At 38.3% G+C, this 25,753-nt stretch overlaps 1 protein-coding gene across 3 annotated transcripts in view; it reads left to right on the top strand.

Moving 5' to 3' along the window:
- LOC311283377 (complement C3-like) overlaps positions 1-25,753 on the top strand; it is a 345,048-nt gene that overhangs the window by 145,676 nt on the left and 173,619 nt on the right. For 2 of the 3 annotated variants that reach the window (XM_084397733.1, XM_084397734.1), the window contains exons 12-25: positions 1,372-1,575; positions 1,699-1,890; positions 1,965-2,117; positions 3,269-3,398; positions 3,677-3,721; positions 5,937-6,033; positions 6,328-6,416; positions 6,521-6,660; positions 6,846-7,052; positions 7,313-7,373; positions 7,647-7,730; positions 15,696-15,899; positions 16,107-16,182; positions 16,320-16,479. The exons of the other annotated variant lie outside the window; for it this stretch is intronic. In XM_084397733.1, coding sequence (XP_084253859.1) covers positions 1,372-1,575; positions 1,699-1,890; positions 1,965-2,117; positions 3,269-3,398; positions 3,677-3,721; positions 5,937-6,033; positions 6,328-6,416; positions 6,521-6,660; positions 6,846-7,052; positions 7,313-7,373; positions 7,647-7,730; positions 15,696-15,899; positions 16,107-16,182; positions 16,320-16,479 — 1,842 coding nt within the window. The remainder of the gene's footprint in view (positions 1-1,371; positions 1,576-1,698; positions 1,891-1,964; positions 2,118-3,268; positions 3,399-3,676; positions 3,722-5,936; positions 6,034-6,327; positions 6,417-6,520; positions 6,661-6,845; positions 7,053-7,312; positions 7,374-7,646; positions 7,731-15,695; positions 15,900-16,106; positions 16,183-16,319; positions 16,480-25,753) is intronic. 3 annotated transcript variants of the gene reach the window in all.

Here is a 25,753-nt window from a genome sequence, read left to right on the forward strand (position 1 = left end):
GCCCCTTGATACAACATGTTTGGTCATTACCAATAAACTTAGGCATATCGGGCTGGAGTTTAAAAAAGAGTGCCTTGGAAAGAATTTTAACATCTACTCCTAACAAGGTCAAGGGGCGCCAATTTTTAATCTCTTGTTTATCACCTTTTTTAAACATCAAGGAAATAACTCCTTCTCTTAAGGAGGATGGAAGTTTTCCTATGCGTAAACTCTCCATAAACATCATCAACAAGGAGTCCTTTAAATCTTCCCAAAAAGTTATATAAAATTCCTTAGGTAGCCCATCCGCTCCAGGGCACTTATTATTGCTCATACTCTGTACTGCTCTTGTTAAGTCATCCACACATAGGTGTACCTCACCAATTCCAAAGTCTCCTTGAGTACTTTCCACCGTCTGAGAAAGAAAGTCAACAATATCATCATTCCCCCTATTTTTGGAACTATATAAGTTCTTATAAAAGGAAAAAACATGGGATACTATATTGTGCGTTCCCGTTATTACTTGATCTTCTTGGACTTTTAAGGAATCCAAACTTTGAGAGCTAATAAGTTTCCTAAAAAAATATCTTGAACATTTTTCATTAGATTCGAAATGTTGAACTCTACTCCTTATGATGTAACTCTTGTTCTTATAAGCCATTATGTTAGCCATTTCTCTCTTAAGTTTTACAATATCATCTGCTACCTTAAATCCCGAGTGGGACATAGTGTACAAGATTTGTAAATCTTTCTGACATTTCTTGAAACGATAATTGTTTTTTGATGTAAAATTCTTACTTTCCTTCATAAAAAACTTCTTCACTCTAATTTTCAGATCCTGCCACCAATCACCCACTGAATCATATAATTCTTGCAGAGATTTCCATTGATTTAACATTCCTTTCAATTTTTGGACCACTTTAGGATCTTTTAACAAACTTATATTTAACTTCCATAAGCCAGGTCCTCTCGTACTTCTTCCGCATACATGTGATATATGTGTGCATAAGTGTGCCTTGCAAAAACACAGCTCAAGCAGCAAAGGAGTAACTTATGTTTTAGCATCAGCATCCCAACTAAAGCAAGCACTGATCTCTATAATGGTAACTTCAAACCAAACATTTTCAATTAAACATCTCAATAACAACTTCTGTAGATGTATGACAGAAATAAAGTCATACTGGTTAATAATAAGTGTAATAATGTGTAATGGCTGGAAGTCAGTTGTAGTTCTTGTGTTTCTCTATTTTCTGTTCTAACAGCAGGTGTTCATCACTAATGCTCAACAATCACTTACATATTCCCATATTATTATTTTACTGTAAAAAAAAACCTGGTAAGGTCTAACAGTGTACACAGCACATCAGAACACAGTGTATTTGTTCTTTTCAGGCAAAAACCAAAGATCCACAATTAAGTGACAACCAGCAGGCAGTGAAGACGATGACGGCTCTCGCTTACATTCCCAAAGGAGACTCCAAGAATTACCTGCACATCAGCATTTGTGCTGCAGAGCTTCAGATCGGTGATCAAATGAAAGTCTATCTAAACACAGGACAAAGTCCAGGAGACAAAGATCAAGATTACACATACATGGTAAAGATTAGTTATTTCATATTCAGCTGCACCACAAATGTATAAATTGTATTTTGTCCACAGCTTGTGTTTGAAATCATATGAATATCATAAATACTGTTAATTCATCTGTCTCATTTTCAGATCTTAAGTAAAGGTCAGATTGTTAAAGCAGACAGGTTCAAGAGAAGAGGACAATCTCTAGTGTCTCTGTCTCTACCTGTAACCAAAGACATGGTGCCGTCCTTCCGCTTTGTGGCTTATTACCATGTGGGCTCGTCTGAGGTGGTGTCTGATTCAGTCTGGGTCGACGTGAAGGACACGTGCATGGGAACGGTGGGTCAACCATCACAAGAAATGATTGACATGCTAATCAACTAGATCTGATTCAGTGTCTCTCGTTTTAACAGCTCAAGCTTCAGGTGAAGAACAAGATGAATCCCTATGACACAGGAGATCTGGTCAGGCTGCAGATAACTGGAGATCCTGGAGCTAGAGTTGGGCTGGTGGTGGTTGACAAGGCTGTGCATGACCTTAACAAGAACAGACTCACTCAGACTCAGGTGAAGGACCTTCTTCAACATCTCAACAGCTTGTAATTTAGCTACCCAGCGGGCACCTTGAAGTCAAAATTACGTCAAGAAATAGGGTCCGTGTACGTTTTGATAGTTTGTTTTTTCGTTTGAAACACAAAACAAAATAACGAGAAACCACCTCTTTTTCGTTTGTCGTTTCAAACCAGAAACAAAGAAACGGTAAAAAAAGAGCCGTTCTCCCGTTTTTGGTTCTGAATCCAAAAACGAAAAATGACAAAACCAAAATCAAATAACGGTCCGATTTTGGTTTTTTGAAATTCCTTTTTCTATTGTGGTGGAAATTCATTATTTCTTATATGTATTTTGTTTTCCAAAACTGTTAATCTCATTTAGTCATGTGTTTCTGTGAAGGTTTCTAACAGCTGAAGGGACATGAAAGAACAAACAGACACCTGGGGCACGAGAAAGAGTTTTAGTCAAGGAATACAGGGTGTCGTATAGTAGGGTCCCAGGCCCCCTCCTGAGGGAAGCAGGAGGTCATTTAGATTGTAAATGAAGGCCTTTTGGCTTCTCAGGGACAAAGAACAGCATGACCTGCATGAACAGGACAGAGAGCTGGGTCAGTTTGGTCTGGAGCAGTGATGGGACGATGGGGTTGAAGGCAGAACTAACATCTGCCTTCTGAAGGCAGATGTTATCATCTGAGAACTGATATGATCATCATCAATAAACAGCCAATATCACCTGATCTCATGGCTTTTTTATCTACAACACGTGCTTTATAAACACACAATTATAGCAGCCAGAGAAAAATTTATATTAAAGAGTGAAGGGTCAAGAGCACAACTAAAGCAAACGCTAACCACCATCATGGTGACTTTAAAATGTACAATTTAAATGATTTCATTAAAATTGAAATTATATAAAGTAAATCTGGTTAGTTTTAAGTGAAGCTGGTAATAAGTGTACGGTCATGCGTTTCACCTTTTTGTTTGGCAAAATGACATCAGCAGAGGTCAAAATCTTGACATCAAATTGACATCAACACTTTGACGTCAATATGACTTTCATTTTTGACCTATTTCGTGACGCAATTTTGACATCAATGTGATGTCATATTGATGTTAAATTGACATCAAATGCCCACTGGGAAATAAATTAAATATTTCCTGCTTTAGATCTGGGACGTCATAGAGAAGCATGACACCGGCTGTACGGCAGGAGGAGGAAGGGACAGTATGGGGGTTTTCAGTGATGCAGGTCTGATGTTTGAGTCCAGCACCGCAGGAGGAACCAACACCAGAACAAGTATATATGTATATTTGTAATTTCTTCAATTTTAATAAAAATACCAGTATATTTTATTTTATTTTTCACTAAAATGAATCCATAGGGGCAGTTTCCATGAACATACAATTGAAATCACTTTCTACAGATTTATGAATGTCTCCATTCTATTATGTTTATTCATTTAAGTTGGTATAATCGGCGCTAGAAAAGCACTGCACCAAGTTCAATTGTAGTGAATTCCCTCTCACACATTAGATTGCCATATGCTAATTTCATTCTAATTAAATTCCCTCTAGCGCCGGAGTGTCCCTTCCTTTCAAAGAGAAGACGGAGATCACCGGGTGAGAATCTGCTCTTATGATTCAACCCTTTTAAAGATTAAACATGTTTTTAAAGTTCATCTCTGCTGTTAAATATGTTGTTTATTTGTCACTGTGGCTTGAATGAACCCTGTATTGGAAAAGTTAACATACACAGTAAATTCCCCGGTGTTAAATTAACACCGCTCGGTGTTCATATGGGAACCACCAGCAGGGTGTTAAAAGTAACGCTGAAGCAGTGTTAAAGTTAATCAGATAATTAAATAATTAATTGAGTGATAATTGTTCGATTATTGAAGACACCTGATGATAACAAGCAGAATCACTGAAGAAAAGAGAAACAAAAGAACTACAACTGACTTCGTGACACAGCTGTAGATGAAATCAACTGAAAAGACATGAAATCGCTCTTATTACAAATTACCTTATTTCTGTCATTCATCTACAGAAGTTATTTTTGGGAATGAACAAATTTTAGATGAAAATGTTTGGTCACCATTATGGTGATCAGTGTTCCCTCTAGTTGGGTGGTTTGACAATTTATAAAAAATGTTATGTTAATTGTTGTCTTTGTAACAGTGTTTACTGAAACACATCATGTGTTACGTAAAAAACCATAAACTAATATATGATGTATATTTCATCATCATCATCATTAAGAAAAAGTTTGACAAATGTCATAACTGACCAAAAGAAGTAACTTGTTATCACCAGATTTTTACCATCAATATTTTTTTTTCAAAGATCAAACATTCTGAATTTTTACTTTTAAATACATTGCGAGAAAATAAACCGAACACACACACACACACACACACACACACACACACACACACACACACACACACACTGACATCAAGAATCAGCTTATGAATCACAACAATGGTTACATGCTTCATGCTGCAATGCATGCTGGGAGCCATTAGTTTTATAATATGGTGGCTCCCAGCATGCATTGCTGCAGGAAGCATGTCACCATTATTGAGATTCATATGCTAATTCTTGATGTCTGTGTGTGTCTTAAATAATTTGCTCCACAATGTTCAAAAAAAAAAAAAAAAAAAAAAAAATTCAGATTGTCTGTTCAGTGGCAAGAAATTATCATTGGTGAAAAAGTAATCTTTTAATACCAAATGCCATTTTTGCCAATTTATGAGATTAGTGAATTGTTCTATTTCATGATGGTTAAAACTACATCACTTGATCATCTTTGTTTCTGTCATACTTTGTAACAAAATTATGTGTTTTGGTAAACACTGTCACAAAGACCACAAACTTGCATAGCAAAGCCAAGAGTCAAACTGCCCAACTAAAGCAAACACTGATCACCATAATGGTGAATTTACTAAAACATATTATTTCCAATAAAACATCAACATCTACACCTCTATTAATTGTCAATAACTAGTTGGTAATAAGTGAAGCTGGTAATGCTGTTTGTGGAGTTGTTTAATCCTCCTCTGCTGAGATCTTCACAGATTTAATGTCTTCTTTTATCTTCAGTTGATTTCATCTTAGACTGTTTGAAGTCAGCTGTAGTTCTTGTGTTTCTCTTTTCTTCAGTGATTCTGCTCGTTATCATCAGGTGTCTTCAATGCTCAATCATCGCTCAATTAAACACTTAATTATCTAATTAACTCTAACACTGCTTCAGTGTTACTTTTAACACCCTGCTGGTGGTTCCCATATGAACACCGAGCGGTGTTAAATTTAACACCGGGGAATTTACTGTGTAGAAGTAGAACATAATCTTGAGGATTATCAGAACATATTGATCCAGCTATGATGTCTACAGAGCCCCTAATGCAGGGGTGGGCAACTTCGGTCCTGGAGGGCCACTGTCCTACAGAGTTTAGCTCCAACCCTGAAAAAATCACCTGCCTGTAATTTTCTAGTAATCCTGAGGACCTTGATTAGCTTGTTCAGGTGTGTTTGATTAGTGTTGAAGCTAAACTCTGTAGGACAGTGGCCCTCCAGGACCGAAGTTGCCCACCCCTGCCCTAATGGAAAAAAATATGAGGAAGAAAAAAAAATATGAAAATGCTTTTGCTTTCTCTCACAAATGTATGGCATTCCCCTGAGAAACTTTCAGAAAATAAATAATTGATTAAACAGTGCAAATACGATAGGGCTCTCACCAATCAAGGCTGAACCCTGATACATTTTTACTTGACTTGATTGTTTGTCCTTTTGCTCTAAAATGTATATTCTGTCACATTTTTATCTGTTACAACAGGTGATGATGAATATTATACAGACTCTGATGAGATCGTGTCACGTACTCAGTTCCCTGAGAGTTGGCTTTGGGAAGAGATTGATCTATGTGAGAATTGGTGAGTAGGAGACTTTTAGACAAAAGCCGTCAGTTGAGCATCGTTCATAGTGTGTGTGTGTGTGTGTGTGTGTGTGTGTGTGTGTGTGTGTGTGTGTGTGTGTGTGTGTGTGTGTGTGTGAGAGAGTTGTGTGTGTGTGTGTGTGTGTGTGTGTGTGTGTGTGTGTGTGTGTGTGTGTGTGTGTGTGTGTGTGTGTGTGTGAGAGAGAGTTTGTGTGTGTGTGTGTGTGTGTGTGTGTGTGAGAGAGAGAGAGTCTGATAGTAAACAACCATTAAAATTTTCCTCATATCTCAGTCCAGCACCAGTCAGAGATAAAGTGATCTACCTGAAAGACTCTATTACTACCTGGCAGATCTTGGCTGTCAGTCTGTCACCAACACTTGGTAAGATGAAGCTGCAAACACAGGATACATGGTCTGAAAATCATCATCATCATCCAGGAGCTGCTGCTTTAAACCCTTCTGTGTGTCTGTGTTCCTCCTCAAAGGCATCTGTGTGGCAGAACCTGAGGAGATTGTAGTTTTTAAACCATTTTTCATTGACCTCAAGATCCCTTATTCAGCTGTGCGCGGTGAACAACTGGAAATCAAGGCCATTATTCACAACTACACACCAAAGAAGCAGAAGGTGGTATATATGATTTGATATTAAAAAAATAATGTTCATCATAAAAACTATTTCTGCTGGAGTCAAATCATAGAAATATTAGAAATATCCTCTGTCATCACACATTTCATGTTCAGATGAAATGCATTTACTTTGGATGAAGTTTCCTCTAGATATTGAAGTGATTTGTGTATTACTTTTCACAGGTGCGTGTGGAGTTTATGGAGACAGAAAATGTTTGCAGCTCTGCCAGTAAGAAAGGCAAATACAGAACAACAGTAACCATTGACAAAGACTCCAGCATAGCGGTTTCATATGTGATTATTCCCATGACACTGGGACATCATGATATTGAGGTGAAAGCTTCAATATCTGGGTATGAGGATGGAGTGAGAAAGACCCTGAAGGTGGTGGTACGTCTGATGGGATTTCTGTCAATTTTGATTAGGTCATTCATTAATATAATAATCAATAGATGTTTTTTCTCTCTCTCTCTCTCTCTCTCTCTCTCTCTCTCTCTCTCTCTCTCTCTCTCTCTCTCTCTCTCTCTCTCTCTCTCTCTCTCTCTCTCTCTCTCTCTCTCTCTCTCTCTCTCTCTCTCTCTCTCTCTCTCTCTCTCTCTCTCTCTCTCTCTCTCTCTCTCTCTCTCTCTCTCTCTCTCTCTCTCTCTCAGTCTGAGGGTGTGCTGATTCCATTACATAGACTAAACGTGGAGCTCAATCCTGTTAAGAATGGTGAGATTTACTGTGAACCATACAATTACATTACTGTGTTATACTTCTATTATACAACATTACACACATTATACTTCCAGCCAATGGAAAAAAAAAAAAAAAAAACTTTTCTAAATATCATTATAGTTCGAGTTAATCAAGAGACCAGAATGAACTCCTACACTTTTGTAGTTACTCCTACTCTTACTCACCAGAAGCGTACAAAATTTTACCAACTCATTACTCTTCCTCCATCTTCCTCTTTGTCTTTGTTTCTCATCCCAAATGGAACAGGGGAAACACCTATAGTTATTAAAGCTGAAACACCAGCTGATCGGGTTCCAGACACACCTGCTTACACCTACATCTCAATTACTGGTAAGGAAAAATATGTTTTCATGAATGTGCAACATCCATCTATTCCTCCGGGAGTTTTAGCACTTGTATGAAGATTGTTCCTCAGTACTTAATGCTGGGACTGGTTTGTAATTGGGGTTGAACGACTTCAGACTTTTTAAAGTCGACATTTATGTGATGAAAGTCGAGTCGACTAGTCGCTGATGACGTCATTGATGAACAGATCAGCTATGGCATATGACGCTCCTGCATAACAGCTTATTTTTATCAGTTCTTTTGTCTTTTTGGATTATTATGTTTATCACAGATTTCTGCTCCTTCTAAATCAGATATAGATAAAGATTACATATAAATGAATGCATTAGTGTGAGAGAGAGTCATTGCGTGTGAATTAATTTGACCTGGCAGCGTCTCTCCACTAATACTGAAGCTGTGGGTTTTAGTAACCAAGAAATATATGGCAGGACAGTTTTTAGTTTCTAAGCTATTTTATTGATAAATCACAGAACAGAGTTTACAATACATTACTGCACTACAGAAAGATTCTGTACGCGCGATCATCACGTGATATGTGCGCGTTGTGTGTGTGTGTGTGTGTGTGTGTGTGTGTGTGTGCGCGCGCGCGAAATGCAGCAGCAGAATCCCAGATAGCATACATATCCGGGCCTTATCTGGGCCAACTATGGCACATATGACTCAGTACTGGCAGTGGGAAAGGTCAAATGGGGCGTATCTGGGTCACATCAAACTGGTTCTCAAGCAGATTGCCTGTCAATCAAACTCCCTATAAAGGGTGAAATTTCCAGCTTTCCGTGTTTTCACTGCACTGTTAACCCTTGCTGTAAAAAAAGGCCACATTCTGACAATATCATACCATTTTCCATTAAAACAGTAATATATCGTAGAAAACAAAACTAGCCTACAGGAATATACTGTGAATTAACAGTGCTCAAAGTCAACACTCAGAGGCTGTTTTCCCAATCACACCCTATACACTCATTCACTATTCCCTACATTAGTTCACTAATATAGTCCCCTTGACAGAGTGAATGAAAAGAAGTGAGTGAATTGAGACACTGATGAACACCTGATAAGCAGAATCACTGAAGGACAGAGAAACAAGAACAGAAAAAAGAGAAACAGAAAAACTACAACTGACTTCCAGCAACACTGAGTGTGAAAACAGTTTACGATTATTTCTTTCATACATGTACAAAAGTTCTTGTTGAGAATTAACAGAGATTTAGTTAATAATAAAGTTTGTTGTCACCATAATGGAGATCAGTATTCGCTTTAGTTGGACTCTCGACCCTTGACTTTTTACCATTCATCTCTCTCTGGCTTGAAGAAAAAGTCAAGAGGAACTTGATCAGATGTTTTGGGGATTTTGTGATGATGTCACAATTATCCTGGACCTGTCTGATTCTCTGATCTTTCCCGTGTATGTTATTTGAATTAATGGGTATTTCATATTTTGAAAGTATCTGTGAATCTACAACATGAAATCAATATTTCTGTAATCAGGTCTTCTGAAGAATATCATAATCATATAGTGCTTTAAAACATTTTTAACTCCTGCTTGACTCAGACACACACAGACATCAACAATCAGCACATGAATCTCAACAATGGCGACAATCAAAAGTTTCATGTCGCAATGCATGCTGGGTTCCAGGATAGTATAAAACTCCCAGCATGCACTGCTGCATGAATAAAAATAAATAATATTTTGTCACCATTGTTGAGATTCATGTGCTAAATTGTGATATCTCTGTGTTCAAGACAGTGTAGATCTGTTTTTCTGGTTATGCATGATGTGTTAAAAAAAAAAAAAGAGTTACTGTAATGTATTGCTGTGGTTTCACAGTGGTGCTAATGTAACACTTTTGATTGAGGATTAAACTCTGAAGGAGTGAGAATGAATTCCTTAGTTAATGAACAGGCTATATAATGATTTTGTCATCATAATCATTATAACTGTAATCATTCATAAACTGTGTGTGTGCACTAGTGTGATCTGTAAACACAGCTCAAGCAGTAAAAGTAACAATAATGTTTTAGCATCAGCATCCCAACTAAAGCAAGCACTGATCTCTATAATGGTAACTTCAAACCAAACATTTTCAATTAAACATCTCAATAACAACTTCTGTAGATGTATGACAGAAATAAAGTCATACTGGTTAATAATAAGTGTAATAATGTGTAATGGCTGGAAGTCAGTTGTAGTTCTTGTGTTTCTCTATTTTCTGTTCTAACAGCAGGTGTTCATCACTAATGCTCAACAATCACTTACATATTCTCTTAATTATCTCACTGCAACACTATCTCAATGTTACTTTTACTCTTTGTAGTGTGGATTTTCCTGTGGGGTTGAAAGGGTTAACAGTGAAAGATAAAAAAACACACCCACAAAATGTATTTTAACAGTAATAAACTGTAAATTATAAAACAGGTTTATACTGGCAACACTGTTGCCAGTAGTTTACTGTAAAATATTGTTTTTTGGGTCACCATTGTGCTGAAGAGTAGAGCCTGTGCTTCAGTCCTGGGGTCCGTTCTTCGTACGTCGCTAACTCATTTAGCTTGATTTGATTGTTGATGATTTGGCATGATCTTGGATTGTTTGGTTCTTCGACGCTCATCCTGGACTTGCTGTCATAGCAACATGTGCGCAAACTTAAACCTGCTCGGGAGCAGGCTTATTTCATGTTAACAGGATTAGATCCTGGCTTCATAAGCGGAGCTGATACGGGAAGTCCCGATTTGGTTATCGTGACCATGCCGATTACAGATATGTCACTCAGGCTTCACTAACGTGATTGGTACCATATACTATAGGCTAAGTTACCATAGACTGCCATCAAGGCCTCAATGAAGGGGATTATGTGAACAGAAATGGGGTTCACAATGTAAATGTGCAGCTCAGTTACTATTGTGATTCTTAATATTCCAGATTAGTAATATTATATCCAAAAAAAAAAAAAGGCAGTTGACTAAAATCTTCCATATCACAAATGTGAAAGCAAAATGGACAGGATCTGTGCATGACTTAATAATTTTCAGAGATTCACATTTATGCACATTATTTGAAAGTGGTAAGAAAAGTTCCACAATTAAATATCAAGCTCACTGTATTACATACACTTATGCTGATCCTAACAGAACTGCATTTCTTCATAGGTGATTATGACATGTTCCTGCAGACAGGTGTTTTATGACCCCATTCCCTGACCCAAACCAGTTACAATGCAGCTAGCCAGGACACACAAGGGCACACAATGAAATTAACTTTGGCTAACTAAAGGGAAGATTTCAGTGTCTGAAAAGTCTGAGGGTTGCACACCTGACAGGGCCTGTGACATTGTTGCATGTGCCATATTACACAACATTGCCCCCTAAAAAAAACACTTTTCATTAAATGTTTAATAAAAGACACATATGCTTAGTTCCTTGAGTTTTATTTCAATTGTTCTTTGTAAAGAAAAGCCAGTGGTCAAGTGCCTGCAACAATAGATATTAGACACATGCCTCATGCAACAAATAAAAAGGAAAAGTTGGCTATACACTGCCCACCTGTAGGCCTATGTCTTCTCTGTCTGTGCAGACTCTTCTGTAGGCCTTTCTGTAGATGTGGAATCTTGCAACTTATATTGCAGCCATAAAGCATACAAGTATATATTAAGTAAAGTTATTTATGCACTTACAGGTAGGCGAGTTCCTCCATATGACAGTTATCTGAGAGGGTTTATTCACTGTCCAGTGCAATGGAAACAAATGGACATTACAAAGTCTTATACTTTCTTTCCTTTGGAAAGTTAGAAAATGTCCACTTACTGCACATATTTCAGCCACCACTTTCTTGGGAACAGATACAAGTGTTGGTGTATTATGTAAAAGTGCACAAAAGAGGAAAACACAATGTCATTACAATGAACTGGGGAAAAATGTGATCAATAACTCATGGCAAAATATTTTTACATTAACATAAGTTTATCAGTTTTCACTTTCACAAGTCAAAGCAATTCATCATTACTCAAGATTTAACAGTTGAAATGACTATACAGCCTTAATTTAATGCAGCAAAAATTATTTTACAGTGTAGGCTACTAAGATCTTTTGATTTTTTTTTCTCAGCCTTTTTCTTGGTTGCTTTTATAAACAGACAACCATTTATTTAACAGTGCCTTTTATAAAAGAGACTATAATTTAACAAAAAAATACCATTATGTAGAATATTTTTGTACTTCACTTTTATTTGTTCCCATGTTCTAGTATGGTGACTGACATTACAATGCACAAAGTAATTATGCAATTATTAAAATACAAATATATAGGCTAATAAGTGATAAAAACATCTAAAATTGCCACTTCTAACGGATTTAAATTGTCTGCTACTTTTTGCCAGCCCTCTCTCCTGGCTTTTGCAGACTTTGAGGTGTTCCCTGGCGTTTTGATTAAACATTAAAATTCCGAATAAACTTCGACTATTAGTTCTTGCTCTGCTGAGGAGAAAAACTGTGCGCACTCTTTGGCCACGCTGAACAGCCAATAGCAGCGTTGCTGATCAATGTTTCGATACATATCCCCTTTTAACCAGCGCATGAACGCGCAATTATCTCAGATAACAACAAGTGTGTTCGAAGAACCGAGTTAGCCAGATCATGATTCGCACGATGATATCATCTTGGATGTGTCATTTGATCTCGGATGTAATAAGCAATGTACGAAGAACGGGCCCCAGGAGAAGTTCTACAAGCATTGATGATTTGCTGCATGTTGCTTTATTTAACAGGTGGTGACTGTGTAGTTGCTGGTCCAGGGGAAATCTTTTTATGTTCAATAGTTTTTTTACTGGTTTCAAATGAAAGAAGTTCACAGTATTACTTTGCTCCAGGGTTATTATAGTTTTGCATTTTTCATTAGTTTTTATTTTTATTTCGTTTTGACTTTTTGTTTTCAAATTCAGTTTAGTTTTAATTAGTTTTTAAAGTGGGTTTGCTAGTTTAGTTTAGTTTTTATTTTTTGAAAATGCTTAGTTTTAGTTTAGATTTTATTAGTTTTAGTGTTAGTTTTAGTCTTTTTTTGTAATTTGGGTTATTTGTCAGGGGCAAGATTCAAAAAAGTCAGAAAAAGTATTGTGTAATAATAAAAACATAATACAATTTTAGAAAAAAATTCACACCCCATTGAAATTCCTTTACCTCTTACAAAATCCACACGCCGTACCAAAAATCTACACATCTTCTATACAGAATTCTCACCCTATACAAATACCACAGCTGTACGATTTCCACACCCTATACTAAATTTACCCTATGGGGAGAGTGGGGTGATTTGTGCCAGGGGGGAAGTAGTTCCAACCCTTGTTTCTGGAAAACCATAGAAGAAATTGGTCATGTGACCACATAATTTTGAAAAGCAATCACTTTTACTCATCCTCCAAAGAAGAGAGACACATGGCATGAGAGTTAAGCACATTTCAAAGTAAAATTTCTATGATTAAGGTTTTTTGATTGTAGTTTCTGAACAATTATAGACAAGTTTGAAAACATTTCACACATGTTTTAGTGCTTTAGTAGGCTACACAATGAGTCTATACAGTTAGCATGATGTTAGCTCTTAACTGCTGGATCATGCTAGTTTTTCAAACTTGTGGGCCTGGGTTAAGTTGTGCCAGATCCAGACCACCTAGACCTACATACTCACAGGGGATAATCTTGAGAAGTGAGGAGATGGGCATGCCTCATCATTGTTTGACTTAGGCCTGCCTGCTATTTGTTTAATTTAGCTAACACTGATTTCAGTTTTGAGTTTGCACTATGTTATTAAAGAGAAGTTTTATTCCGTTTTTAAGTGGCCTATGTCACAATAGTATGTTTAGAAATTAGCCTAGTCACTTTATTCTTATATGTTACATAATTGACTGACAGCGCTATGTCAACAGGCATCTATTGCCAAAGCCTTTTTGCCTGAAATAATTCACAAATATCATATATTGTGTTGCTATGGTGCTCTAAATGGTTGCTAGGGCATAGCTTGATAGCTTCACAATGATCCTGAGAGACTGATTGGTCGTCTGAGTAAAATGAGCCCACCCCCTTGTCTCTATGACACTGTGATCCAGAGTTATGTTCAATACAAAATCCCTATGCAATTGACCATAGTAGGAAAAACGCATGCTATGGTATTCCAGGGTGACAATATCTAAATAAACCTTAAATGAGTAATTTTGTATTGAATTTGTTTTGCTTTCATATAGCATTACAGTTCATAACATTAAAATGTTCTGTTTTACTTCAGAAATCACTGGCACAATTTACCCCAATGTATTCCCCTAAAGGCACAACTTCCCCCACACCAGGGGCAAGTTGTGCCATGAGACCACTTTTTCCCCAAAAGCTATATTTCTGAAACAATTTATTTCAGATCCAAAGTTATTGTTCTCAGGGATGCACCACATCCTGAAATATATGTACATCGTTAAGTTGAAGGAATTACTGCCATGGCCTCACTTTAAAGTCACTTTGAGTAAAAACTGGCACAACTCACCCCACTTTCCCTACAGTCAATAGCCTACTCATCTGGATTGAAGCAGCAAACATTAAGTGTAAAAGTAAAAAAATGACATAACATTATTTAATATTTGAATCAAAGCTTATATAGTGTTTTGACATCGACAACCACAACCAAAAAGTGCATTTTACCTCAAACTTGCGACTAGTTAACTTTCTAAAAAAGGCGCAATCGCTTCTCGGGTCGACATTAACACACTGACAAAATTATATTCAGAATTTAAAATATTTTGATACCACTTTTTAATGTGTGATTGTAAGGTGTTCACGAGATAGAGATACTAACCTTTAGCGAACTTGCTTTCAACGTCGACCGAACACTCGATCTCATGGAGACGCGGTGTGCACGGAGGGGAGGGGCTGTGTGTGTGTGTGTGTGTGTGTGTGCGCGCGCATGTGAGAGACGCATGAGTGACAGAGACGGAGGGAGAGCAGGGAAAGGAAATGCAGCTGAACGAATACGCTGCGTGTTTTAAATCGCGTTAAAAAATGAAAGACCTTGACAAAGACGAAAACTAAGGACATTTACTCTATAATTTTATTTTATTTTAGTTAGTTTTGCCAAACACACATTACAGTTTTAGTTAGTTATCGTTTTTTTGTAATGCCTTGTTTTTATTTTTATTTCAGTTAACGACTAGTTTTCGTTTTTTCGTTAGTTTTCGTTAACGATTATAACCTTGCTTTGCTCACACTATTAATGCATTATAAATTTTAGTTAATACATTTAAATGAAAGTTGGTCAATTTAAGGCAGTCGGCTTCTGCAAGTGAAATTAGTTAACTCGAGTTTTAGTGCATTTTTACAGTAACATACTGTAGATTACAGTAAATAACTGTACAATTAACAGTATATTACTGGCAACAGTGTTGCCAGTATTTTACTGTAAAAAAACCTGGTAAGGTCTAACAGTGTGTTATACGGTAGGGCACGCTATTACACATCTTCTGAAAGAGTACAGAATCTCTAGATCAAAACACATGCAGAAACATGCAATCTCATATCATGTGCATATTTAAAATAATATGATCATCAACATGAAACAGCATATAAATCAAAACTGCCTAATGTTACTGAATGAAATGTAAACCCAGGATGAGCTACAGGACTGTGAAGCTTTAGGGGTGTTGATGGACTCGATCTACTCCATCTGTGTTTTGATCATTGTACTGAATCCAATCTGGATGTAGTCTTTGACAAAAAAAAAAAAAAAAGAATGCATGAAGCTAGAATAAAAAATGTATGTATTTTTGGGAAAATGATCAAAAACGCTGTGTATCCTGCGTTAAACTTAAAGAATTTGAAATTGTGCAGATACAAAACCAAACAGTGTCAAAATGTTGCATAAATATTCCATCCTGACACAAATAATAAAAAAATGAATTCTCAGCCTGCTCTTTCCTCCTTCCAGGTGAAGAGATCTCTCAGACAGTCGAGCAGGCCATCAGTGGAGACTTCATGGGTCGCCTTATTGTCCAGCCCAGAGCCGATGCAGAGTCAAACATGATCTTAATGACTCTACCTGTCATTGCCGCTCATTATCTGGACAGCACCAATCAGTGGGAGGCTGTTGGAATAGACCGGCGTAATGAAGCCATTAACCATATCAACACAGGTCAGCAGGACAAATAAATGGTCAATTCAGGTTGATTGGGACACATTTTGCCATTAAGATGACTAGGAAAATGTGTCCCAATCAACCTGAATTCACCCCTAAAGAAAATGAAATAAAATCAAAAGCACACTCAAAGATGCTCTCATGAAAAATGCAGAAAATATATGTAATAAATACATTTTCTTTCTTTATCTTGTTTGTATGAAGGTTATCAACGGCAGTTGAGTTACCGTAAACCAGATGGATCTTATGCTGCCTGGATACAGAGGCCGAGCAGCACATGGTAAAGTCAGTTTGTTTCGTTTCATGCCTGATTTTGCTAACATATTTTATTATTTAACATTGTTTTAATATTAAAAAATCATTATTACTTGTTTTTTATTTGATTTATTTATATATTTCTGTTTGTCTGATTTTAAGGCTGACTGCATATGTTGCTAAAGTCTTCGCCATGGCCAGTAACTTAATTAATATAGGAGAAAATATGCTCTGCAGCGCCCTCAAGTGGCTGGTTCTCCACAAACAACTGGCAGACGGCTCCTTTAAAGAGGATTCACCTGTAATTCATGGAGAGATGGTGGTAAGTTGAATGTGGCCTGTTTGTGTTCACCTGTGTTCAGAAAAGATTGATGAAATAATCCAGAACCAGGTATTTATTTCTCTGTGCTTGTCAGCAGTAACACATGAAATACCAGAGGTGTAAAGTCCAGGGGTCAGAAAGTAAAAGTCCTGCCATATGTGTATTCCACCCATGAACTCAGGCCTTGTCCACACGGTCACGGGTATTTTTATAACCGTGACTTTTTTTACGCGGTTCGGCCGTTCGTCCACACGGAAACGCAGTATCAGGTCACTGAAACCGAACATTTTTGAAAACCCCTGCCAGGGTGAGGATTTTCAGAAACGCCGGTTGCAGTGTTGTCGTGTAGACAGTAAAACCGGGGTTTTTGCTTCTGATTCAGGCTTCTGATTGGCCAACGCGGCTTTACGATTGCCGCCTGCTGGTGTGGCATGCTCTTGACAGCGCTTGATAGCGTGTTTTTGCGTTTTCATGTAGGCGGATATTTCTTTTAAACCGAGCATGTGTGGACGGGATTTTTTTTTAAACGCAGGAGGAAAAACCCCGGTTATAAAAATACCTGTGTCCGTGTGGACTAGGCCTCACACAGCAAAAACTCCAGTGTTAGATGAACTCTCCTGGGAGTTTTTTAGCTCCAGACTCAAGAGTGTTAAAGTTAATGAGATAATTTAGTGATTGAGTGAGTGATGATTGAGCATTATTGAAGACACCTGATGTTAACAAGCAGAATCACCAAAGGAGAAAATCTCATTTTTTAAGTTACCATTATGGTGATCGGTGTTGGCTTTAGTTGGGCTCTTGACCATTAAAATAATAATGATAGATTTTGATTGGCTGTTGTATCTGAGTTATAACTAACAGATGAACAAAGAGAAAAGTTGATCAGGTGGTGTTGGTTATGTTTTGACATAATCATCATTTGACCTGAATCACAAAACTCATTTAGAGAGTTAGGTTTTCCTTGTTGATTACAACAGCCTGTGATTCTACAGTATACTATTTTCAGCATTTTCAATATATTGATCCAAAAGATTTCTAAAGTTGTTCTGATCAAAAGGCATTGAAGAAGTATTTTATTTTTTAGACACACAGACATCAAGAATCAGCCTGTGATTCTCAACAATGGTGGATCACTGTGATGCTGTGGTGACCAATAATACATATAAGTCAGAGATTAGGCTCTAAATGAGTTCATTGATTCAGGTCAAATGATGATTATGTTAAAATATAACCAACATCACCTGTTTACCTTTTCTCTTTGTTCATCTGCCTGTTATAACTCAAATACAGCAGTCAAACTAAATCTAAAGTTAAATATTTAAAGGTCAACTGCCCTTGATCAAACATTGATCTCCATAATGGTGACTAAATTGTGATTTTTCTCCTTCAGTGATTCTGCTTGTTAACATCAGGTGTCTTCAATAATGGTCAATCATCACTCAAACAATCACTTAATTATCTCATTAACTTTAACACTCTTGAGTCTGGAGCCAAATAAACTCCCAGGAGAGTTCATTTAACACAGGAGTTTTTGCTGTGAGTTGATTTCACTAATTAGTTCTCTCTCCTGCTGAATTAGCAAATCCAGGTGATTGGAACAAAATACTGAGGAGGACTTTTACTTTCTGAACCTGGACTTTACACCTCTGCGAAATACTCACTATAATGAACTAACCATTGTAAAAATAAAATCTTAAAAAAACTGTCAGCTATGACTGCCAAACAAAATCCATAAAATATCCGAATTGAAATAAAGTGGAAAAAACTGAAACAGAAATTTTCCTTGAATGTTTTATAGAAAAAACACTTATTTTACAGCTATTTCCTGAATTATTACGATCCAACACTTTAAAAAAGAACATAAAAACGGTCAAATTTCTGCATTCCGGATGAGGGTGGGGAGAGCATTCCACCAGCGTGGAACCGTGAACGAGAATGTTCTGGAAAGTGATTTTGTGGATTTCTGTGATGAAACCACGAGACGTCGCTCGTTGACCGACCGTAGGCTTCTGGTAGGGATGTAGACTCGTAGGAGTGAGTGAAAGTAGAAGGGAGCTGAGCCTGTGATAGATCTGTAAGCATTCTGGCTGCTTTAACTGTGTGCCTCTGAAACATGGCAAAGAATGCAAGAGTAAATCAGATCAGATGATGTTAGGTATTTTTTAGTGATGTCATCATGTAGTGGCCTCAGAGGTGGGAAATCCAGGGGCCAAAGACTATAAGTCCTGCCATATGTTTATTCCACCCATGAACTCAGTCAGCTGATTTCACTAATTAGTTCTCTCTCCTAGTCAGGGGGCCAAAACTGATATTAAAACTTTGTTGGACACTTTTTGGTACAAGTATTAATATTTAACCCCTCAACATGTGTTCTAGCCAGGTTGTCAGCTTAGAAAATGTTTTTTTGTCCATTTTAACACTATATTCTTAAAAGTGGTAAAAGCGGATTTTTTTCCCAAAGTGCTTCCATTTTCTTCCATGTTACCTACTGTAATTTTGGGCAAATGTGCAATATAATCCAACTTATGTGCAAGCATGATCATTCAAAAATAATAATCAATAAATACCACAAGAGTATCACACCACAAGGGGCACTGTTGTGTCAGCACAGCTGTGATTTGGCAGCAGATTGAGGCAGTAGATCCAGAGAAGATGATCACAGCAGGTGTCAACAGTACAGTCTGAACAAAACTTTATAAAGGAGTGAATCACACAATCACACAACAGATTAACTTGATCTATTTGTCTACACAAACATTTACCTCAAGATTCTACCATTCTACCATCAAATGTTGGCAGAAACAGGTAAGCTAAACTGTGTTCCAACTAGCTATATACTTACCAGACATACACTCACCTAAAGGATTATTAGGAGCACCATACTGATACTGTGTTTGACCCCCTTTCGCCTTCAGAACTGCCTTAATTCTACGTGGCATTGATTCAACAAGGTGCTGAAAGCATTCTTTAGAAATGTTGGCCCATATTGATAGGATAGCATCTTGCAGTTGATGGAGATTTGTGGGATGCACATCCAGGGCACGAAGCTCCCGTTCCACCACATCCCAAAGATGCTCTATTGGGTTGAGATCTGGTGACTGTGGGGGCCATTTTAGTACAGTGAACTCATTGTCATGTTCAAGAAACCAATTTGAAATGATTCGAGCTTTGTGACATGGTGCATTATTCTGCTGGAAGTAGCCATCAGAGGATGGGTACATGGTGGTCATAAAGGGATGGACATGGTCAGAAACAATGCTCAGGTAGGCCGTGGCATTTAAACAATGCCCAATTGGCACTAAGGGGCCTAAAGTGTGCAAAGAAAACATCCCCACACCATTACACCACCACCAGCAGCCTGCACAGTGGTAACACGGCATGATGGATCCATGTTCTCATTCTGTTTACGCCAAATTCTGACTCTACCATCTGAATGTCTCAACAGAAATCGAGACTCATCAGACCAGGCAACATTTTTCCAGTCTTCAACTGTCCAATTTTGGTGAGCTCGTGCAAATTGTACCCTCTTTTTCCTATTTGTAGTGGAGATGAGTGGTACCCGGTGGGGTCTTCTGCTGTTGTAGCCCATCCGCCTCAAGGTTGTGCGTGTTGTGGCTTCACAAAAGCTTTGCTGCATACCTCGGTTGTAACGAGTGGTTATTTCAGTCAAAGTTGCTCTTCTATCAGCTTGAATCAGTCGGCCCATTCTCCTCTGACCTCTAGCATCAACAAGGCATTTTCGCCCACAGGACTGCCGCATACTGGATGTTTTTCCCTTTTCACACCATTCTTTGTAAACCCTAGAAATGGTTGTGCGTGAAAATCCCAGTAACTGAGCAGATTGTGAAATACTCAGACCGGCCCGTCTGGCACCAACAACCATGCCACACTCAAAATTGCTTAAATCACCTTTCTTTCCCATTCTGACATTCAGTTTGGAGTTCATGAGATTGTCTTAACCAGGACCACACCCCTAAATGCATTGAAGCAACTGCCATGTGATTGGTTGATTAGATAATTGCATTAATGAGAAATTGAACAGGTGTTCCTAATAATCCTTTAGGTGAGTGTATAGCTAGGCTAATTTACTTTCATAATTACTAGCTTACTTACTAATAGGTAAATTAAGTTTTGTGCAGATGTGTAATGGAAATATTATGTTTTTAATTGATTTGCTGCACAGCAGCCTATTTAACAGCTTTCAAGATGGCGGCGCGTGCACACGCAGCGGCTCATCTCTCCACGTATCGACATGTTTTGAGTAGTCTACTAATAGTTTATTTTTTTCTAAGAAACACGTATGCACAAGTATACATAAAATACAGCCGGCACGAACTTCTCGTCATTGGTTTGACGCCCGGGGGCTGTATTTTTAACCAGGAAGATTCTAGCCTACCGTCTGAGCTCGTCAGACCACCGGGGTCTCCGTGGATTACTCTCCCAGCCGAGAAGCGACAGAGGCGGCGCTGTGAGAGGAGGCAGAAGCGGGGCTGCAGAGCCGGGATACGAGCTAGGCTAGGCAGAGACCCACACAAGCCTCCACTGCCGAGCCTCTTCGTCACAAATGCAAGATCACTTACCAATAAAATCGAGGAGCTGGAACTCATTACATCTACGCAGAAAAGCATCCAGGACTGCTGTGCCATGGTAATTACGGAGACTTGGCTTAAACCAGCGATTCCAGCAGAGGCTATTCAACTAGCAGGCCGTGTAGCGCACCGAGCCGACAGGACCGCGGATTCCGGTAAGAACAGAGGAGGGGGGCTTTGTGTTTACACCAACGACAATTGGTGTACAAACGCTGTAATAACTGACACTTACTGCTCCCCGGACTTGGAGTATTTAACAGTAAAATGTCGCCCCTTTTACCTGCCGCGCGAATTCACAGTTGTTGTTATTAATGCTGTTTACGTACCTCCGGATGCCAACACTAAAACAGCTTTGGCTTATTTGCAAACTGCCATTAGGAAACAACAGCAGGCTTATCCAGAAGGAGCTTTTGTCATAGCAGGTGATTTCAACAGAGCCAACTTAAAAACTGTTCTCCCAAAATTTTACCAGCATGTAAAGTGCCCCACAAGAGGGAAAAACATACTCGACCATGTTTATAGTAACGTTAAGCATGGATATAAGGCATCACCTCTCCCCCACTTAGGTCTGTCTGATCATATTTCACTGTTTTTGACTCCAGCATATAGACCAGTTATCAACCGAATCAAACCTACTGCTAGAATAATACAATTATGGCCGGAAGGAGCGTCTGAGCAGCTGCAGGACTGCTTTAGACGCACTGACTGGAGCGTATTTGTGGACAATAAAATCGACATCTATACATCCTCTGTGCTATTTTATATAAAATGCTGCATTGAAAATGTCACCACCACGAAACGGATTTGTATATTTCCTAACAACAAGCCGTGGATGACCAACAATGTAAAACATCTGCTGCAGGCCCGTAATTCTGCTTTTCGGTCTGGTGACAGGCAGCTTTACAGTGCAGCCAGGACGAATTTAAGGAAGGGCATCAGGGATGCTAAGGCCGCTTATAAGCAGAGGATTGAGAACCACTTCTGCAACTCCGACCCCCGCCGGGCTTGGCAGGGGATCCGGCACATCACGGGGCAGATTAACACCACTTGCCTGTCTAATAGCAGTGCTTTAATGGCAGAACAGCTTAACCGGTTCTTCAGCCGCTTTGAGGTGGAAAGTACTGAGACTACCATCAACCCTGTTCCAGACACAAATAGCCAGGTGCTCATTCTTCAACCTACTGAGGTGATACGCACTCTCCGTAAGATCAAGGCATGGAAAGCATCTGGACCAGACAGCATTCCAGGGCGCGCACTCAGAGACTGTGCAGTTGAGCTAGGTGAGGTACTCACAAACATCTTCAACTTGTCTCTGTTGCAGTGCACTGTTCCAACCTGCCTGAAGACGTCTATAATAGTGCCGGTGCCAAAGCATGCTGCTATAACATCCCTCAATGACTATAGGCCCATTGCACTAACATCTATAATTATGAAATGCATGGAGAGGCTGGTTTTACATCATATTAGGTCTGCTCTGCTACCCACCATGGACCCCCACCAGTACGCATACAGGGCCAACAGGTCGACAGACGATGCCATCAACATTGCACTCCACACTGTACTGAGCCACCTGGAACATCAAGGGACGTATGCACGGCTTCTGTTCATTGACTACAGTTCTGCTTTTAATACCATCTTATCAAACAGACTGTTTTATAAGATGTCTGACCTAGGCATACAGCATAACATCTGCCTGTGGATTAAAGATTTCCTAACAAAGAGGCCACAGTCAGTGAAGATGGGCTCACATTATTCCACAACTACGCTAATCAGCACGGGAGCCCCACAAGGCTGTGTGCTAAGTCCCTTTCTTTACTCCTTGTATACTCATGATTGTGTATCATCTAATGACAACAACATCATAATCAAATTTGCGGATGACACGACTGTGCTGGGGCTGATCACCAGAGGAAATGAGTATGCCTACAGGGATGAGGTACAGAGGCTGACGACGTGGTGCACGGAGAATAATCTTACCCTAAACATCAAGAAAACGAAAGAACTTATCATTGACTTCAGGAAGAAACAGATTGTTCACACACCACTGCATATCAATGGGGAGATAGTGGAGAGAGTATCAAGCTTTAAATTTCTGGGCACATACATTTCTGAGGACCTTTCATGGACAACAAACATCATAGCATTAGTCAAGAAGGTTCAACAGCGGATGTACTTTCTCAGAATGCTTAGGAAAATAAACCTGTCAGCGCGTCTCCTGGTGTCATTCTATCGCTGTTCTATTGAAAGTGTCCTCACATATAATATGCTGGTGTGGTATGGAGGCAGCTCGGCTGGTGATAAAAAGGCACTGCAGAGAGTTATAAAAACCGCACAGAACATCACAAATCAACAGCTACCTGCTTTGGATGACATTTTTAACTCCCGCTCCCTGCAGAAAACACGCTACATTGTGACGGACCCGAATCATCCAGCCCATCAGCTTTTTGAATTGTTGCCATCTGGAAAACGCTTTAGGTCAATCAAAACACGCACAACCAGATTCATGAACAGTTTTTATCCTAATGCCATCAGGATAATGAATCATGAACTGAAACTACATCCTCAAATTATTACCACAAGACATTATTGACATGTAGACAATTAAGTGAAATAATACTGAGCACCTTATTTAATAATGGGCAATTTGCAATGTGACTGTAACTACTCTTGCTGTGAACGTTGGAAAGTATAAAAATTTCATTGTATGGCTGTACAATGACAATAAAGGAATCAATCAATCAATCAATCAATAACAGTCTGCTATAGCTAAAAGTGTTAATAAGTTTGTTAGATAGCAAAGCCCTCAGCTTATGTCAGAGGACATTGTAGTGATCCACTCAGAAACCAATCAGACTAGTGTAGTGAAAAATTTCTTTGCCTTCAGATGAGATAACATGGATCCAGAGGGAGCTGTAAGCCTAGCGTCCAAAGAAAAACAAATAGGAAGAGATATTGATTGGGAAAAATGTTTCATTTGTCAAGACAAATATGGAAAATACAGCCAAGATAAAGCCCTTTGATTGAAGTTATTTTTCAGGAAGTGGTGTCTTTGTGCTCTTTCTGGAGATTATTGTAGTATAATATTGTGCAATATTTTTGCAATATAATAGACACACACCATTATTTGCATTGCGCTTAGCTTGACCTTGCTTATTCAATCCATTCAGTCTCAAAGGGATGAGACTGACAACCTGAGAGCCAACCTCTGCCAACCTGAGAGCCACTGCTTTGATGGGGAAAAACATACCTTTGCCATACGACTATTACATAGTTATTACTACTAACTAATTACTAACCCCTAACCCTAAAGAAGTGAGAGAGCAGTTTTGTTAGGATGGAATTAATAACTAATAGTGATATGTGAATTAAATATAATTTGTGTTACAACCTGCACAGCAAAATCCCCAGTGTTAAATTAACACTCCTCAGTGTTTATATGTGTCCACACTACAGGGTGTTAAAAATTAACACCGAAGCAGTGTTGAAGTTAATGAGATAATTAAGTTAACACTGAAGCAGTGTTGAAGTTAATGAGATAATTAAGTTAACACTGAAGCAGTGTTGAAGTTAATGAGATAATTAAGTGATTAATTAAGTGATGATTGGCCATTAGTGGTGACACCTGATGATAACAAGCAGACTCACTGACGGAAAGAGAAAAAACAATAACAGAAAAAAGAGAAACACAAGAACTACTGACTTCGAGTCATTACACATTGTTGCACTTATTACCAGTTTGACTTTATTTCTGTCATACATCGACAAAAGTTCTTGAGAGTCAACAGAAGTTTAGACGGTAATGTTTTATGGAATTTTTCTTTTCAAGTTACCATTATGGTGATCAGTGTTTGCTTTAGTTGGGCTCTTGACTCTTTTAATTTTTTATTATATGTTTTTCTTTGGTTGCTACAACTCTGTGTTTATAAAGCACATTTGTTACTGCAAGAGAAACATGACCTGCTCACAATATGTTTTGATGATAATGACATTATCATCATGTAATGTCCTGATTCACTGACGTCATTCAGACTCAAAATTTTTGACTATATGCATGATGTCTCGTTTTAGTATTGGTGATTATAGCTCTGAGATTCTATAGTTTGAGATCCAACAGCAATATCAAAAATTTTGAAAATACTTTGAGCAAAGAAGTTATTGTGTTTAAACACACAGACATCAAGAATCAGCATATGAATCTCAACAATGGTGACAATAAACAAACTAGTGACAAACAGATCAACTCTGAACATCACAAAACAAGATACTAAAGTCAGAACAAAACAATAGCAAAATAAAAGCAAACAGAAAAAAACAATGAAAATTACAGGACAATTCAGCTGCATAATTTATTCATGCTGCAATGCATGATGTCAGCCATTGATGCGTTCTGATTGGTGGCTCCCATCATGCACTGCAACATTAAGCATTTGTTTGATTGTAACCATTGTTGAGATTCATATGTAGATTCTTGATGTCTGTGTGTGATTTTAAATCCTTCAGATCTTTAAAACATTGCTGGAAGTAAATACTGTAGTGAAAAATTAATAAAACAATTAGATAATCAGTTTATAATGCTGGGTGACATCATTGAATCAGGTCACTAGTAATTTCATCATTGAAACATAACCAGGGCTGAATTTCCAAAAGCATCTTAAACTTAACTTGATCGCAGACCAACTGCAACA

The sequence above is a fragment of the Rutilus rutilus genome (genome assembly GCF_951802725.1).
Source record: "Rutilus rutilus genome assembly, chromosome: 2".
Lineage (NCBI taxonomy): Eukaryota > Metazoa > Chordata > Actinopteri > Cypriniformes > Leuciscidae > Rutilus > Rutilus rutilus.